General features: G+C 48.1%; 7 protein-coding genes across 7 annotated transcripts; 4 read left to right on the forward strand and 3 right to left on the reverse strand.

The window, feature by feature from the left end:
* Positions 1-1,632, forward strand: cp8 (putative carboxypeptidase Y; the record flags this gene model as incomplete). The annotated part of the gene is made up of 3 exons (XM_057239847.1): positions 1-567; positions 614-1,495; positions 1,552-1,632. The coding sequence occupies 3 exons, from the start codon at positions 1-3 to the stop codon at positions 1,630-1,632; spliced, it is 1,530 nt and encodes a 509-aa protein (XP_057099142.1).
* A 1,187-nt stretch (positions 1,633-2,819) lies between these two features.
* N7529_004321 (SDR family NAD(P)-dependent oxidoreductase) lies at positions 2,820-3,785 on the reverse strand (the record flags this gene model as incomplete). The annotated part of the gene is made up of 4 exons (XM_057239848.1): positions 2,820-3,013; positions 3,064-3,165; positions 3,218-3,447; positions 3,505-3,785. The coding sequence occupies 4 exons, from the start codon at positions 3,783-3,785 to the stop codon at positions 2,820-2,822; spliced, it is 807 nt and encodes a 268-aa protein (XP_057099143.1).
* Positions 3,786-5,063: 1,278 nt separating this feature from the next.
* On the forward strand, positions 5,064-8,951 carry N7529_004322 (uncharacterized protein; the record flags this gene model as incomplete). The annotated part of the gene is made up of 1 exon (XM_057239849.1): positions 5,064-8,951. The coding sequence occupies one exon, from the start codon at positions 5,064-5,066 to the stop codon at positions 8,949-8,951; it is 3,888 nt and encodes a 1,295-aa protein (XP_057099144.1).
* A 1,787-nt stretch (positions 8,952-10,738) lies between these two features.
* Positions 10,739-12,484, forward strand: N7529_004323 (putative serine peptidase, family S28; the record flags this gene model as incomplete). Its single annotated transcript, XM_057239850.1, has 3 exons — positions 10,739-10,939; positions 10,996-11,210; positions 11,257-12,484. 3 exons carry the CDS (start codon positions 10,739-10,741, stop codon positions 12,482-12,484), a joined length of 1,644 nt encoding a protein of 547 aa, XP_057099145.1.
* Positions 12,485-12,761: 277 nt separating this feature from the next.
* Positions 12,762-14,423, forward strand: N7529_004324 (cytochrome P450; the record flags this gene model as incomplete). Its single annotated transcript, XM_057239851.1, has 3 exons — positions 12,762-13,869; positions 13,917-14,183; positions 14,251-14,423. 3 exons carry the CDS (start codon positions 12,762-12,764, stop codon positions 14,421-14,423), a joined length of 1,548 nt encoding a protein of 515 aa, XP_057099146.1.
* A 566-nt stretch (positions 14,424-14,989) lies between these two features.
* On the reverse strand, positions 14,990-15,169 carry N7529_004325 (uncharacterized protein; the record flags this gene model as incomplete). The annotated part of the gene is made up of 1 exon (XM_057239852.1): positions 14,990-15,169. One exon carries the CDS (start codon positions 15,167-15,169, stop codon positions 14,990-14,992), a length of 180 nt encoding a protein of 59 aa, XP_057099147.1.
* A 641-nt stretch (positions 15,170-15,810) lies between these two features.
* Positions 15,811-16,083, reverse strand: N7529_004326 (uncharacterized protein; the record flags this gene model as incomplete). Its single annotated transcript, XM_057239853.1, has 2 exons — positions 15,811-15,943; positions 16,022-16,083. 2 exons carry the CDS (start codon positions 16,081-16,083, stop codon positions 15,811-15,813), a joined length of 195 nt encoding a protein of 64 aa, XP_057099148.1.
* Positions 16,084-16,757: the final 674 nt, after the last annotated feature.

Consider the following 16,757-nt stretch of genomic DNA (forward strand, 5'->3'; position numbering starts at 1 on the left):
ATGCGAAGCCTCTTGTTTGCTGCACTTTGCGCCGTGAGTCACGCCTCACAAACCGTTCTCCGACCGGAACCCCTAGCGTCGGACTTCACCATTTTCCAGAGTTCAAATTCCCCCCACTCAGTGCGCATCCGACGACAAGATGAGTCAATCTGCGCCGCGGGCTCAGCACAATATACAGGATGGCTGGACATTGGACCCAAGCACTTATTCTTTTGGTTCTTCGAAAGCCAAAACGATCCGATCGGCGATCCACTAACGTTGTGGATGAATGGTGGACCCGGAGGCTCCAGCATGCTTGGCTTGTTTATGGAAAATGGGCCATGTTTGATCAACGAGCATGGCAATGGTACTGTCCATAATCCTTGGGGATGGTCCAGGAATTCTTCGCTACTTTATGTCGATCAGCCGGTTGATGTTGGCTTTTCCTATGTTGACGACGGCCACGAGGTTCCCCGCGATTCTCTCGAAGCTGCAGTTGACATGCACCGATTCCTGCAAATATTCACTTCTGAGATCTTCCCTCATCTTCGCTCCACGCCTTTCCACATTTCGGGCGAATCATACGCGGTAAGACTTTTCCCTCTTGCTGTGCTCACCCAACTGACCTCTTCAGGGCAAATACATTCCCTACCTCGGCGCCGAAATCTTGGTTCAAAACCAGCTACACCCCACAGAGCCACAAATCAATCTGAAATCATGCTTGGTCGGAAATGGCTACATGTCATCCAAAGATACCACCTTCGGATACTGGGAGACCCTTTGCACCACCAATCCTGGCGTTTCCACTCCTGTCTTCAACGAGACACGATGCGACATCCTGGCCACCAACATGCCGCGGTGCATGGAGGTCTACGATGTATGCATCAACAGCCTTGACCCGGATATCTGCAAGGCTGCAAGCAGTGTTTGCTACAAAGGAATTGTAGGCTGGTACGAAGACGAGAGTAGCCACAAGGGGGGTCGCAATCGGTTTGACAGTGAGCGAATTCCATCCACGGGTACTACCAGCCTAGCTAATGTAGAACTGTTAGTCACTGCACCCTGCTTCGTCGACAATTTTTGCTATCAGGAAGCAGCGTATGTCATGGAATATTTGAACTCCCCCGCCGTTTGGAATGCCCTCTCCCCACCCAAGCAAGTCAAAAATTATACCATGGAGTCCGAGGCTGTCGTTGCGGCTTTCAAAACTACGCCGGAGGGCATGACCCTCTCCTCGGATGAGGTCCTTTTCTTGCTTGCCAATGGTGTGCATTTCCTGGCCTACCAGGGGAATCTCGACTTGGCCTGTAATACGGCGGGAACGCTCCGGTGGGCTCACTCGCTTGCCTGGAAAGGACAAGTTGAGTTCGCATCCAAAGAGCTTCGCCCTTGGACTTCGAACATTACAGGTCAAAATGAGACGGTCGGCAAAGCCAAGGAGGTTCGAGTGCAATTTGATGGTCAGGCAGAAGCATCACGGTTTACATTCGTGACTGTGGAAGGGGCTGGTCATTTGGTGAGTGATATCGCTGAATAATAAACTCTTGGTAGATGCTAATCTTTGAGTCGTAGGTTCCTCAAGATCGTCCTGAAGTTGCGTTTGACATTTTGACGCGGTGGCTCACGGGCGCATCTTTCACTAATTCGGGGTGAGAGGCTGAGTATATACTCTTACGCAGCTTCACTTGTCGTCTCGGGAGGTCCATTTGAATATATTAGTGTTAGATGCAAATAGAAGGGCATTTCGAGAGAGGTGCTGAGGCAGAAAATATCAATTCTATTGCCCATTGAGGCCAACTATACGAGCTTATACGTCAGCCAGCACCTGGCGTTGGAGGGCTTCAAATCCCACCGAGAATCAATCTTCATTGAAAGCTCTGGTTTGAGAGTATTTACTTGGCATCGGTAGATCAGCGAAAACAACTAATATCTAACGAGTCCGGGCACCTTGCAATCAGCTTAATCTCTATTGGTAGCGTTTTCGTACCTGAACCAATCATAACATGGTATCCAATAGCACTCACTGCCTTGAGGCTACCCGGGCGCGGGTACCACAGCCTCATTCCTTCACAGACCCGTAGATCCGAGAAGTATAAAAGCCTTGAGATATCTAAGAACATATCCCACAAACCCAGGATAGTAAAACCCATCTTGATTGATCCACACAACAAGGAGTCAGCCATCCAGCATGAGTGACATAACGAACAAAGCCCCTGGCCCCTCTCTCTACACGAAGCAGCCTCCAGCGGCAACCGCCATCAAAGCTATCTTAGAAAGCGGCGCAGACTTGGCAATCCTCGACTCTAATGATAAGTACTAGGAGGTTTTGTTTCAAGAGGTTATTGAGGCGGGGAAGTTTGATATCGTGCAGGTACTCCTCGACTATAGGGCTCCGGTGGATTTAAAGTTGGGGATGGGAAGAGGGCGTGGCACTTGGCTGCTGATAAGAGAAATTTGGAGGTGGTGAGGCTTTTACTTGAACATGGTGCTTCGACCAAGGTCATAGACTCCATTGGGTTCACACCTGGGGAAAGGAGTAGGGATCCGCAGGCCACGATGTTTATTCGTGAATATGCAGATAGAGCGATGAGTGGGGAAGTGGGAAAGTGAAAAAGGCACCGCCTGCAAAAGATGCGGTGGCTGCTCCTTCTGAATATGTTGCCCGAACTCTGCGAAGAAGCTAATTGCTGGTTTCTTTCTTCTGGGAGGATTATCCTCTGTTATCCATATGTCTCTCTCATCCCAGTGCTCAAGTATGTAAATTCAATGAAAAATTGCGTGTTCAGCTGATATTTATGCCCAATAATGTCGAAATTGAACGCACTATTACTATCAAGTAGCTAACGGGCCGTATATCCACCGTCAACGGGAAGACACACGCCCGTCATCCAATTGGCATCATCACTAGCTAGTACAACAGCCACGCGAGCGATGTCCTCCGGAGAGCCAGGACCCTTCAGAGGGTGTCGCCGCTTGAGATCCTCCCAAGGAGTCAAGTTCGTCGTAGTCTCTTTGAAAATAGCAGTTTGAGTGTCTGTCTGCTTGTCAGTTTCGGGAAACCCTTTTTCCAAACAAGCCACTCACAACCAGGACAAATAGCATTAATATGGATGTTATGAGGTGCATAATCCAAAGCCATCTGTCTAGTGAGATTACTCACAGCACCTTTTGACGCACAATAGGACGCTATTCTGATATCAGTACAGTAAAGTTCAATTGGCCAAGGTACCAAACTCACGATTCTCGGGCCCCCCAATCATCCCCATAATTGAAGAAATATTAACAATCCACCCCCGATCCCCAGAAGAATGCGGCTCTTGTGCCAACATCTGTGTAAGAGCATATTTGCATCCCAGGAAGACAGACTTGGCATTCACTCGCATCGTCGTGTCCCACGTAGCCTCATCAGTCAAATGCAGGACGGCAGGCGTGCGGGCCTCGATACTGATACCGGCGTTGTTGACAAGGCTATGATATGGATCCACATTAAATCGTGCTTTTCATACTATTACGGACATGACTTACATATCTAGTCGCCCGTAGAGTTTGACAGCGATACTAACAACTCGCTCCATACCGACCGCATCCCCGACATCCGTCTGCACAAACACTGTCTGTCCACCAGCTTGCAAGATGAAGTCATGCGTCGTGATGGAGGCTTCCTCTACGGATCTGGCAGTTGGTGTGAGATCTGCGCAGATTACCTTTGCTCCCTCTTGTGCGTAGCGGATGGCAATTGCTCGTCCCAGTCCCGATGAGGATCCGGTGACGATGGCGACTTTATCTTGTAGACGGAATGTGGACATGATGGATGCGCTTAGCTTTCGTCTTTTGATTTTGGGTAAATTATCTCAGAATCTTGAAGGGAAGAAATGTTCCCTGTATGTCATACGGATATTATATATGTTGGCGGTTTGTGTAGCTGGAAGCAGAACCGAAGGCTCGTTGCTGACTTTCCTAGCAGAGAATAAGCGGACATTGCATTTCCAGTGCTTTATTTCTTTTTTGTTTAGAGATTACCATCCACTTTGTCAAGAATATTCGTATATTGGGCCGAGTTTGACTTCGATTGAGATGATATGAAATGTAGATTGAGGGGTTGGATGAAGAGGGAAGGCGAGCCGATAGTGAACATTTCGCTTCGACTTCCTCTTTCAGACTTCCTCAATTTGGTACTTCCAAGGTTTGTTTTCAGGTTCGTGACGAAGACGAATCCCTCTTCTGCATTTCAAAAGGGCATGATAATTTTTCTTTACAGTGCGTCCCGAAGCTGGTGCAACCATCTACACTCTTAGACAATTTATCCAGCTCCAACGCAAGCTGGCGTAAAGCTGGTATATTTGCCTCTATATCCCGTTATATTCCCCTATATTCGCCTGAGTTGAATCCCATTGAAGAATTTCTTTTTGCTGGAGTCTAGGCTTTCATCCGGCGGAATTGGCCACCCTACGAAGACAACCCGGATCGATGGTTCAATAATTTCCTGCATTGTTGCCTTGATGTCGTTGGCCTAAAGTGGGAAAGCGCAGAAGGCCATTTTCGGCACGCTGGTCTGACCGTGGAGGGGTAGCATTGCTCATATTGCGAAGGTCGGAACTTATCACGCCGGCTAACTGGAAATTATTCTTACGCGGCATCATTGCGGTATATTGGACTTTAAATTTAGACAATCTTCATAATATACAACGCATTAGTCTAGGACGTATGTCTCAATTGTCGAAATCAGTTCCACCACTTTATTCCTTCAATTTGATTCTCAAGCTAACTTATGCAAACAGATCAAACAAAAAGGGAATTCTAATCTGGCAACAGTCTTCGCTCATCTCACGTGTAAACACACGATTCACGATTCATATGCAAAACCAGGACTAGTCACATTGTGAGATTGCGCTTTCAAAACTTCATAGAAAAAGAAACCTGGTCTGGAAACCTTACATTGCAAGGGCAAAGAAATACTAGCAAGTTCTTATATCCTATTTAAGCACCATGAAGTCACCTGATGATGCAGCAAGGCGCATCGCGTTCAGCTAAGAGTCCTAAAACACCCTCGCCACAGGCCATGGATAACACAAGCTACACTCATTATGGATTCAACACATTATCATGGGATCAATAATGGGATCCAAATAGGTAATAACTACGGCCCAATTTCGGGAGACTTCCACCTATCCAAGCGGCCCAAGACCTCCCACTATGACAATTTGCCTGTCCCACGACACGATCAGTACACTATCGCCTGGATCTGCGCACTGCACATGGAAATGGCAGCAGCCCGAGCCATGCTGGATGATTTCCACGAGGCCCTGCCTACCCATGCGGACGATAGAAACACGTACATATTAGGAAACATCACTCAACACAATGTCGTTATTGCGTGTTTACCAGAAAATCAGTATGGAACAAACAACGCGGCCATTGTTATGACGAACATGAAGCGGACCTTCCCAGCGATTCGCGCAAGTTTGATGGTCGGGATTGGCGGTGGTGTGCCAAGCAAGGCTGATGTGCGTTTGGGTGATGTTGTCGTCGGAACAAGGGTGATGCAGTGCGATCTTGGGAAAGTCCTTGGAGACGGACAATTCCGGCGAACGGCGATATCCAGAATTCTTCATCACTCACTTGGCACGCTTGTGTCTTCTATTCGTTCGAAGCATGAGCTAGGTCCTAGCCGAGTCCAATCTATTTTAGAGCAGAACCTAAAAGGACAGCCCGCATATAGTCGCCCGGCTTTACCAGATCGTTTGTTTCATGCGACATATGATCATGAATCTTTAAGTGATGGCTGTGACGGATGCGACACTTCAAAGCTAGTACCACGAAGCAGACGAATCTCGGACGAAGTAGTGATCCATTATGGCGCCATTGCCTCAGGGAACCAAGTCATGAGGGACGGCATAACTCGGGACAACATTGGTCAACAACTAGACGTCATATGTTTTGAGATGGAAACTGCAGGTCTGATGGACATCCTCCCATGTCTCCCAATTCGGGGAATTTGCGACTACTCCGACTCTCACAAGAACAAAGAATGGCAAAGATATGCTGCAGCAACGGCGGCCGCATTCGCAAGGGAATTGCTCGAGGATATGCCTGTGACCAGACCGAATACATCCGTTGTCTCCATGGTGGATCCCCGTAAGAAACGATATCATGCTAAGGAACAATCTCAATTCGCTGCCGCTAACCCTAGACCTACAGTTCAGTGTCCATCACGCGAGCGCCGGCAGCACTTGTTAAATTCCTTAAAGTTCGAACAGATGGAAACCCGGAAATCGACCATTGAACAAAAACAGAAAAATACGTGTCGCTGGTTTCTCAGCCATCCTAGTCACGAAGCATGGCTCGATCCCGCAAGATTGGCGCAACATCATGGGTTTTTATGGATCAGTGGCAAGCCCGGTGCTGGCAAGTCAACAATCATGAAGTTTGCATACTCCAGCATGAAAGTCAAGGCCTGTCACAGGAATGCTATCACTGCCTCCTTTTTCTTCAACGCTCGAGGTGAATGCTTAGAAAAAACGATATTAGGAATGTACCGTTCATTATTGCTTCAGCTGCTGGAAGGGTATTCAGATCTCCAGATTGTTTTAGACGATTTCGACCTGATTTCTCAGAATCAAAATGACTGCCCTTCCTTGAATGTTCTCAAGGAACTATTTACCAATGCGATTTGCGCCCTCGGTCAACGCTCCTTTACCTGCTTCGTCGATGCTCTCGACGAGTGTGATGAACAACAAGTGGTGGACATGGTCCAGTATTTTGAGGACCTGGCCGAAGAATCCACGGCCAAAGGCGTCCCGTTCCGAATCTGCTTTTCGAGTCGACACTATCCCCACATCGTCATTCAACGGGGTCTCCGACTTACACTTGAGGATCAATTAGGTCATGCAGAAGACTTGGCAACCTACGTTACAAGCCGCCTCTTGATTAAAGAACCTGCGCTCATCGAAGAGCTGCAACCACAACTACTCGGTAAAGCTGCAGGTGTTTTCATGTGGGTCGTCTTAGTTGTCGATATTCTCAACAAAGAGTATCGACGAGGCGGAATGGCTCTAAGAAGGAGACTCGCGGACATACCCAGTGACCTGAGTGAACTTTTCAAAGATATCTTGAGACGTGATAATGAGGATATGGAAGCTCTCCAGCTTTGCATCCTCTGGATTTTGTACGCCAAGAACCCTTTGCGGCCACAGGAGTTCCATCATGCTCTCTGGTCTGGTTTGTCTTTGAAGGGGCTGGTCGATAGCCAGATTCCAGATGTCACCGTCCTAGGTGCCGGCACTGGGGATGATATGGCTAGTAGATATGTCATTAGCTCTTCAAAGGGACTTGCCGAGACCACCAAATCTAGTCGGCCTACAGTTCAATTCATTCATGAATCTGTCCGAGACTTCCTTATCAAAGACAAGGGCCTATATGAATTATGGCCTGAACTTGGATTTGACTGCGAAAGCATAGGCCATGAGAAACTCAAACAATGCTGCAACCTCTACAACAATCAAACCTTGATCTGTGCATCTGTTAGCAGGCTGCAATCAGAGTCCACCTCTAACAGCCGGAACGAAATCTTAAATGAGTATCCGTTCTTGGAGTATGCCACTCAGAATATCCTCCACCATGCCAACGCTGCGGCTAAAGCGGTTTCTCAAAATGAATTTCTGACCTCTTTTCCAATCTCCAGCTGGATCAACAGCAGCAATCTTTTTGAAAAATTCAGAAATCGCAAATATACCCCAAGTGCGAATTTGTTTTATATACTAGCAGATAAAGGATGTCCGGCGCTCATCCGGACATGGTTCAAAGATGATCCGCAGGTTCATGTTTTTGGGGAGAGATACAACTACCCACTGTTTGCTGGGCTGGCCAATGGTAACAAAGACGCTGTTGCTGCTCTTTTGAACTCCTCTTCGAGGTATTTAGATGGAGTCGACATCACCGACGGTCTCAACCACAGAAAAGACTTGAAAGAATATGAAAATCGAACACCGCTATCTTGGGCTGCCCAAGACGGTCGAGCGGGCATTGTCAAATTACTATTGCAGAACAGAACGATCTGTAATGAGATGGATAGAGGGGGCCGAACGCCACTCTCACGGGCCGCTCTGAGTGGCCACGAGGCGGTAGCGAGACTTCTGATCGATAACAGAGCCGACGTCAATACCAGACAAGAAGATGGACGGACACCGCTTCAATGCGCTGCATCGAATGGCCACGAGGCGGTAGCGAGACTTCTGATCGACAACGGAGCCGACGTCAATACCAGAGAAGAAGATGGACAGACATCGCTTCAATGGGCTTCATCGAATGGCCACGAGGCAGTAGCGAGGCTTTTGATCGAACGCGGAGCCGACGTTAATACCAGCGAAAAATATGGACTGACACCGCTTAACCTGGCCTTAATGGGTGGTCAAGAAGCGATAGCGAGGCTTTTGATCGAACATGGAGCCGACACCAACGCTCGCAACGAAATAGGATGGACACCGCTTCAATGGGCTTCATTGAATGGCCACGAGGCGCTAGTGAAGCTTTTGATCGAAAAGGAAGCCGACATCAATACCAGAGAAGAAGATGGACGAACACCGCTTCTATGTGCTTTATCGAATGGCCACGAGGCGGTAGCGAGAATTCTGATTGGTAACGGAGCCAATATCAGAACCAGAGATGAAGATGGACGGACACCGCTTCGATGGGCTTCATCGAATGGCTACGAGGCTATAGCGAGGCTTTTGATCGAACGCGGAGCCGACGTCAACACCAGCGATACATTTAGGCGGACACCACTTCTATGCGCTTTATCGAATGGCCACGAGGCGGTAGCGAGGCTTTTGATCGAGCATGGAGCCGACATCAACACCCGCGATAAAGAAGGTCAAACACCACTTCAATGGGCTCTTTTACGCGGCCACGAGGCTATAGCGAAGCTTTTGATCGAACGCGGAGCCGACGTCAATACCAGTGACAACGATGAATAATTACAGCTCCCAAAAACGGTAGCAAGGCTTCTGTTCGATAAATGTGCCCTAGCGAAGTGGGCGTAATAGGACTTCATACCTTCACTCACTGTTCTCCGTCTCAAGCCCCCAAGTATCCCATTGCCGCTCACTGAAGCTGTCCGCTCGCTTGATCATAAGGCCTATACTTGACATTTAGATCTGATGGACTGGGACTTGAATAATCACGATAGAAGGGGGATAAAAGATCATCCAGCTGAATAATCAAATTCAACACGTTCAAATTCAAAATGTTCAATGCAATATGGTATTGATATTCCGGATCAATTCCCGACGAAGACAAGTGCATCTTGGCATTGAGGCTAGAGAGTTAGTCAACAGTGAAGGTATGCGCACCAGTTTCGGGACGTAGGGTACACGCGGGACGTGACTCTTATCGCAAGACTCGATCTCGTGGTTCCTTGCAGATAGGATGTGATGTTGTGTAACCTCGCACAGGCTTGATAATGATCTATCATGCTCATTTTATGGTGGACACTTAATTTCGACCATCAAAGATTAGAATATTCACAGCTAAACCTTAGATAATGGCTTGTTCGGCCAAATTTGTTTTTTGGGGCCTTTTTTTTTAAGAATTGTTCGCTGTTTTTCTACTTAACTTATTTTCTAAAAAAGGGCTCAAAGTGATCAAAATGATGAGAGCACCAATGTTACATCGAATGTGATGTGCCCACGCGGAAAGAAAGAAAAAAGAGAAAGAAGAACAGCTGAACCATGGGGAGACCGCCTGATCCCGTAAATCGTGGAAGACCAGGAGAACAATATCGAACAATCCCACGAGGATCTCGGATCTGGTCATTAAAGTCCCCAGCCACATTGAATCTCCATTTTACGGTGAGCACATTAATGTACTCCGTACATGCATTTTCCTCTTGGCACCGGACGCCCGATGGACATTCCTGCTCGACGTCAAACATTCCATTCCCCGTTTCCAGACAATTCCAGACATTCCGATCATGCGGATCGCAAGAATGCCAATAAATGTTAATAGAATATTTTAGGGTCCTGTAACTTGCATTGGCAACGCCGTGAAATGAGAAGTTAATTAAACATTGACTCCATTGCAAAGTTAGAACAATACTAAGCTCCACATATTGTTCGGAGTCCGGTCGTTGTTGCACTCTGCCACTCGACCAATGAAATTCCCCAATTCCAATCGTCCAAATCAAAACACATTGCCGGTTTCGGGTGATCGACACTCGCGTGGTGCCTGTTTTGAGGGGAACCAAATCCGGCAGTTTGTATATTTCATTGATTCGGATATTGGTGATGGATGTCTTGTTGATCGGGTCCCTCCAAGCTGGATATAACTAATTTATTATGTATGGGTTGGGTGCTACATGCACTAACGCAATGCATATCCAGGCACATAGTATCCATCCAACGTCGGAAGCCTAAATATTAGCTGCAGATACACAAATTAGGGAGAACAACTGAGGGGTAAAGATTGTTCTAATTGCTTCGAGACTCAAGGGTTACATCCAACCCTGTAACTATCACACAAACCCGCACGCGATGTCTCGGCAGCACCTGGTGTCCACACCTGCTGCCAATTGGTGTCATCTGAATCCAGCGGTCTAACGCAACCATATTGTTCTTATCATTGTTCTCGGGTAATTGGCCAATGTAAATGTATCATTTACCATTTATCTAGATCTTCAGCTGATCCATAGCATTTGCCATATATACTCCGTAGTCCCATGCCGACCATGTTTTCCATCATCTGTGCTCTTCGGTAATTTGTCAAGATGCGGTTTTCTACGGGGACGATGCTTTTGTCCGCGCTGTCTGGTACAGCTGCGATGGTTAGCCACACACCGTTCAAACGGGATTTAAGGCTTTCTGCGGAATTGGGCGTTCATCCAGATGAATTGCTGGCTTACAGGACCTCTGTCCATGCCGTCGCAAGTGCTCGTCTGGATGCGAGCATTGAGGCAGAATATGCGTCGGTGAGTATTGTTGCCGTGGAAGGCCCCCAGGTCTGATAGTTGCTGACACCTCATAGCTCCCAATCGATCACGGTAACCCTTCGGTGGGCGAGTACTTGAACCGGTACTGGGTCAGCGAAGAGCATTACAAGGCAGGCGGTCCGGTCTTTGTGTATGATGTCGGCGAATCATCCGCCGAATCATCGGCCCAGGGACATCTCGGCAACTCAACTTCGTTCTTCTATCAGATGCTGCAGGAGTTCCATGGCATCGGTATTGTCTGGGAGCACCGGTTCGTTTTTCTCACTCTGAATCCTGGACGTGACTAACATCAATAGGTACTATGGCAATTCCCTGCCATACAACGTTAGCCAGGAAACTCCCCCAGAGCATCTCCAATACTTGAACAATAAGCAAGCGCTAGCAGATCTGCCCTATTTCGCTGCCAACTTCACCCGCAAGAATTTGAAAAACATCACTCTGACCCCGGACGCAACCCCCTGGGTCATGGTCGGAGGCTCATACGCCGGCATGCGATCAGCCTTTACTCGGCACGAATACCCAAACACCATCTACGCGGCATTTGCATCATCCGCGCCCGTCGAAGCACGTATCGATATGAGCATCTACTTCGACCAGGTCTATGACGGAATCGTCGCAAACGGGTACCTCAACTGCACGCGCGACATCAAAGCCGCACTGGAGTACGTCGACGAACAGCTCGCTCACAGCGACACCGCAGCAAAGATCAAGCAGCAATTCTTCGGTCAAGGCGCAGAGGTCAACAGCAATGGTGATTTCACTGCCGCCTTGGCAAGTATTTATAACTATTTCCAGGCGTACGGGCTTGGCGGGGGTCAGGCGAGTCTCGGCTCGTTCTGCGAGCACATGGAAACGGATCCCAAGACCGGTCAGCCGGCGCCTGCGGCTGGGTTTGCGAAATCCAGGGGAAAGAAGTATGCTGCGCAGCGATATGCATCATGGCCGGTTTTCACTCAGATGGTGAACATGAATTTCGACACGAATTGCAAAGGGTTGGAAAATAATCTGCCGCTTTCGTGTGTTTTGTCCCCGCCGTCTGTGGATCCCGACACCATTGCCTGGACTTGGCAGTATTGCACTGAATGGGGATATTTCCAGACCAACAATTTCGGTCCTCATTCTTTGCTTTCAAAGTATCAGACTCTGGCGTACGCGCAGGATTACTGCTATCGCAATTTCCCGGAAGCTGTCAAGAAAGGACTTCTGCCTCAGGCACCGCAGGTTGATGCGACGAATGAACAGACGGGCGGGTGGTCTATTCGTCCGTCAAATGTCTATTGGAGTGGTGGTCAGTTTGATCCCTGGCGCACTTTGTCTCCTCTCGCCACGGGAAACTCGGCCCCGCATGTGACTCTCACGACGGATATTCCTAGATGTGGTCAAGAGACTGATGAGAGTACTTTGTTTGGGCATATTATGCCTAATGCTGAGCATTGCTTTGATTTCCGCACGTCATTTGCCCCAGGTGCTATTTCGCGGGGATATTTCCACGAGGCGTTGACAGAGTGGCTTGCATGCTTTTAACTCGGATTCACACTAAACACGGAGATTGCTATTCGCCGATCGTCTTTTTTTTCGTCACAACATTCGGTGATTTGTTCAAATTGACTTCGATCTATTCCCCTTTCATACCAGCTTGCGATCTACCCGAATATGTTCGTCACAGTTTCTCACGTGTGACTCTACCGAGGTGGATGGCCTTCATATCAAATAACATCAATTCAATTTCATATTAAATACTTCCCATTTCTTACTTGAATGCACAGAATTTCTGTAACACTCACTATAATCTTCACAAAAAATGTTGAGTCCTACGATCCTCCTATTTGGAGGTCTGTGCGCTGCCTTTATAGTAACACGCTGGATCATCAACCTCATCCACCACCACCAACAATCCAAAGCCCTCAATTGCAAATCACCTCGTCTAGGCTCATCCGGGTTCCTCGGCCTACCGGCCTTCTACCGCCTCACCAAAGCAGTCCGCGAAAAACGCTGGATCGACTACCTAACCGACGAATATGCCACCCACGGCACGACCTACCAACAAAAGTTCCTCTCGAAAGATCTAATCACAACAATCGAACCAGAAAACATCAAGGCAATCCTCGCAACCCAATTCAAAGACTTTTGTCTAGGAACCCGCCACCAACAATTCTATCCGTTGATGGGCGATGGCATCTTCACACTCGACGGCGCGGGATGGTCGCATGCCCGCGGTCTTTTGAGGCCCCAATTCACGCGCGATCAAGTCGCTGATTTGTCGATGCTCGATGATCATATTTCGCATCTCATTAACCTAATCCCAAAGGATAGAACCAGCTTCGATATCCAGCGTCTTTTCTTTCTTCTCACCCTGGACTCAGCAACGCATTTCCTCTTCGGCGAGTCCGTGGGCTGCATGCTTCCTCCATCGCAAACAACGGGAGTACTCGAGAGGTCCGCTGTCGGTAGTGCACAGGGGTTCGCAGATGCTTTCGGCACTGCGCAGGATTATCTTGCTGCGCGATCGCGTGCGCAGGGATTATACTGGCTGGTGAACCCGAAGGAATTCAAAGAAGCAAACGCCAAGGTTCACGAGGTTGTCGATCATTATGTTAACGTTGCGCTGGAGTCTAAGCGCAATCCGGAGAAGAGTGATGGGCGGTATATCTTTCTTCAAGCTTTGGCGGCCGATACTGATGATCCCAAGATGTTGCGCGATAACATGTTGAATATTCTGCTAGCGGGACGGGATACGACTGCCAGTTTGCTGAGTTCAACTTTCTTCTATTTGTCGAGACACCAGGACGTGTGGAATCGGTTGCGGAGGGAGATTGTAGAGTTGTTTGGGGATGCGAAGAACCCTCGTGCGGAGATGTCTCAGGCAAAGCTTAAGGATATTCCTTATTTGCGATACGTATTGAATGAAGGTTGGTGGTTTGGAGTCAGTTTCTGGTAGGCTGCTAACCGATGATAGTTCTCCGTCTTCAGCCACCTGTTCCGGTCAACTTCCGCGTGTCAACAAAAGATACCTCGCTTCCTGTTGGCGGCGGGGCGGACGGCCGCTCCCCGATCTATATCAGGAAGGGCACGATGGTTTCTTACAATGTCTTCGCTATGCATCGCCGCACGGATCTTTGGGGTGAAGATGCAAAGACCTTCCGCCCCGAGCGCTGGGAAGAGAACGCTAAGCATGGCTGGGAATACCTGCCTTTCAACGGTGGGCCACGCATATGTCTTGGTCGTAAGTCTCCTCGTTCCTGGGATGCAAATATGCGATTTGGTGAAGACGGCTCACTAACAAACTTCAGAACAATATGCGCTCACCGAGGCTAGCTACACCGTCGTTCGTCTGATGCAGCACTTTGATACTCTCGAGAATGCGGACCCACACCCCCGGATGGAGCCTATCAAGCTCTCTAACCTGACCATGTCGCATGAGCTTGGGGTGCCCATTCGGTTGTATTCGTCGGAGAAGATCTAGGTTGATACCAAGGTCCACTGACTGGTTATGACTTACGTGAAGATGGCCTTGAATGTAAATATTGCAATTGTGGCGTTTTGGATGAACAAATTTTCTTAGTTGATATTTCCCCCAATTATAGAGGAGTCCCTAGTAGTATTGCGCGGCAAACGCATAACTCCCGCGCATGGTGTACACATGCCACGGGTCAGTTCCAGGTGATTGCTGAATTAGATTTACCAAATTCAAGGCCCGGCGGACATCGAAGTCGTCGATAATCCAGATTTGCTGATTTCCAGCGGTCCGTTTCGTGTGTTCGACAATATAAAGTTGGAAGAGCAGGGTGTAGCAATTCAATGTTTGGGAATAATTCATATGTTTCCAAGAATCTTGAGCTGCCTAGGGGATTGCAGGCAGAGATAGACCAGTCACCGTGAGACTGAGAATCATTATCTCCATCTGTATATTAGAGAACGGAGGCACAGATGCTGCTGATCATGGCCGTGATCACGTCAACACTCAGTCGATGAACATCATCCCCAATTATGGTACTTTCTAGGGTTTTTGCAAGGTAAGTCAAAATGAAATCATGCAGCTTCATATGAACCAGTCGCAATGTATTCCTTGTCCGAGTAACATGCCGGCTGGCATGAAGCTCTTCCCTGGGAAACGACGCCGGGTCCATCGCAGAATTCGGCATCTGAGGAAGCCCCGTCCGGCATGTGTCGCCCCAGCTCAATGAGCTGCGAATCAAGTTCCCGTGTCATTGCTATGGATTCCTCCTGCAATGACTGCGAGACGCGCATCGCACTAAATATCGCGTAGCCAACCATCAACTCGGACAGTTTCCATTTAGGATTCGATCGTTTCCCGGAAAATCGCTCAAGTTGAGCACGCACCTCAAGCAGTGCTACCGGTGCCGGTCACCGCTCGCAACACACAATATTGTACAATTAGTTACCAAGCGCACCAAAAGTCGCAATGACAATGGATCTTTGAGATATTCCAATCCCAAAGCTTGAACCAGTGCCAATGAACCGTTTATATGTCCCAATCAGAATTCTCTACCACCGGAAACCGCATTGGTCAGTTTTTCAAATAGATCCAGGCACATAGAGCTTGTCAACAGATGGTGGTTGACATCGGCATTCGAGAACGGAATGGCTTTGCTCATGGTTCGCAGGACGGTGATGTATTCCGATCTCGCGCGATTCAACAGAGACGAAGTCGCGTCGATGTGCCAGGAATGCTAGACATACTGCCTCTACACTGAGGGTCAAATATGAAGGTGTTGAGGGCGGCATTTGAATGAGGAAATTCCAGCCCCGTGATCCAGGCAACAAACACATGATGAGCAGAGAACACGTCGCACGCTTGAAGTTCAACGGCCCGTTGCAGGGAGTGAGTTTTATGCACCGCAGACTCTGCGCTGGGTTGACTCCGTTTCATCGTGGATGGGGAGCTGGGGGTACGAGGCGGTATTTGTGGCATACTTCATTTGCCCGCGAGCATGGGCTGCGTGAGCCGGGTCGAAGATCGCACTGTTCGAAGTTAGTTTTGAAGTATTTTGAGATCAATTAATGGAGTTGCATTTAGTCTCCGCGTCCGATGGCGGTGACAAGTCTTTGACGACCGCCCGCGAAACACCATTGTTGGGGTGTTGGAGACGGGAGATGGACATTGGGTATGTTTATCAACATTCTGAGGTGACATGACACTAAGCTACTTTAGGAAGTCACTTCGACGCCAAAGGGGTCTTCACCATGGATCATTACCCAATTGGACAATGCGTCCCGATTAAAGAGTCTTTCTTAAAACTCGTGACAATATTGAAACGGACTTTGCGGCTTTCTAAAGTTCAGCATCATGGAATAAGTAGGACGGGTATGCTACTCCTATATTCTCAAATTCTTTTCAACTCAACTTCATTCAACTTCTCACATAATTCGTTACGTTTAATCAATTGAAGCAATCTTGAGGTGGGAATGAGAGATAGCTAAAGGAAATGCAAGCAATGTGGTGTTTTTTGAAAGGTTTGATCACTTAAAGCCATTATAAAGCTGAATGGAGAGATAATTTGAGGAATCCGACAAGATTTAATAGCCTAGATTAAAACACTGACGCATCAGGCACTTTAATTCAAGGGATTTGACCCTGGCGTCCATAAAGCTTCGTAGCCTATGTTTGTATCCATCGCAGAGATTCTTAAAGTAATCGATAGAAGTAGTTCATTTGTTCAGTCCCGCTTGTCTTCTCCTTGACGCTATAAATCGAGAGACGGCGTTTCTCGTCTAGGCATATTCAGTGTCTCGTTTCTTAACTCTGATCTCGCTTTCTAACTTTCGATAACAGCCT

This window comes from Penicillium soppii, assembly GCF_028829465.1.
Source record: "Penicillium soppii strain IBT 18220 chromosome Unknown utg000004l, whole genome shotgun sequence".
Classification (NCBI taxonomy): Eukaryota; Fungi; Ascomycota; class Eurotiomycetes; order Eurotiales; family Aspergillaceae; genus Penicillium; species Penicillium soppii.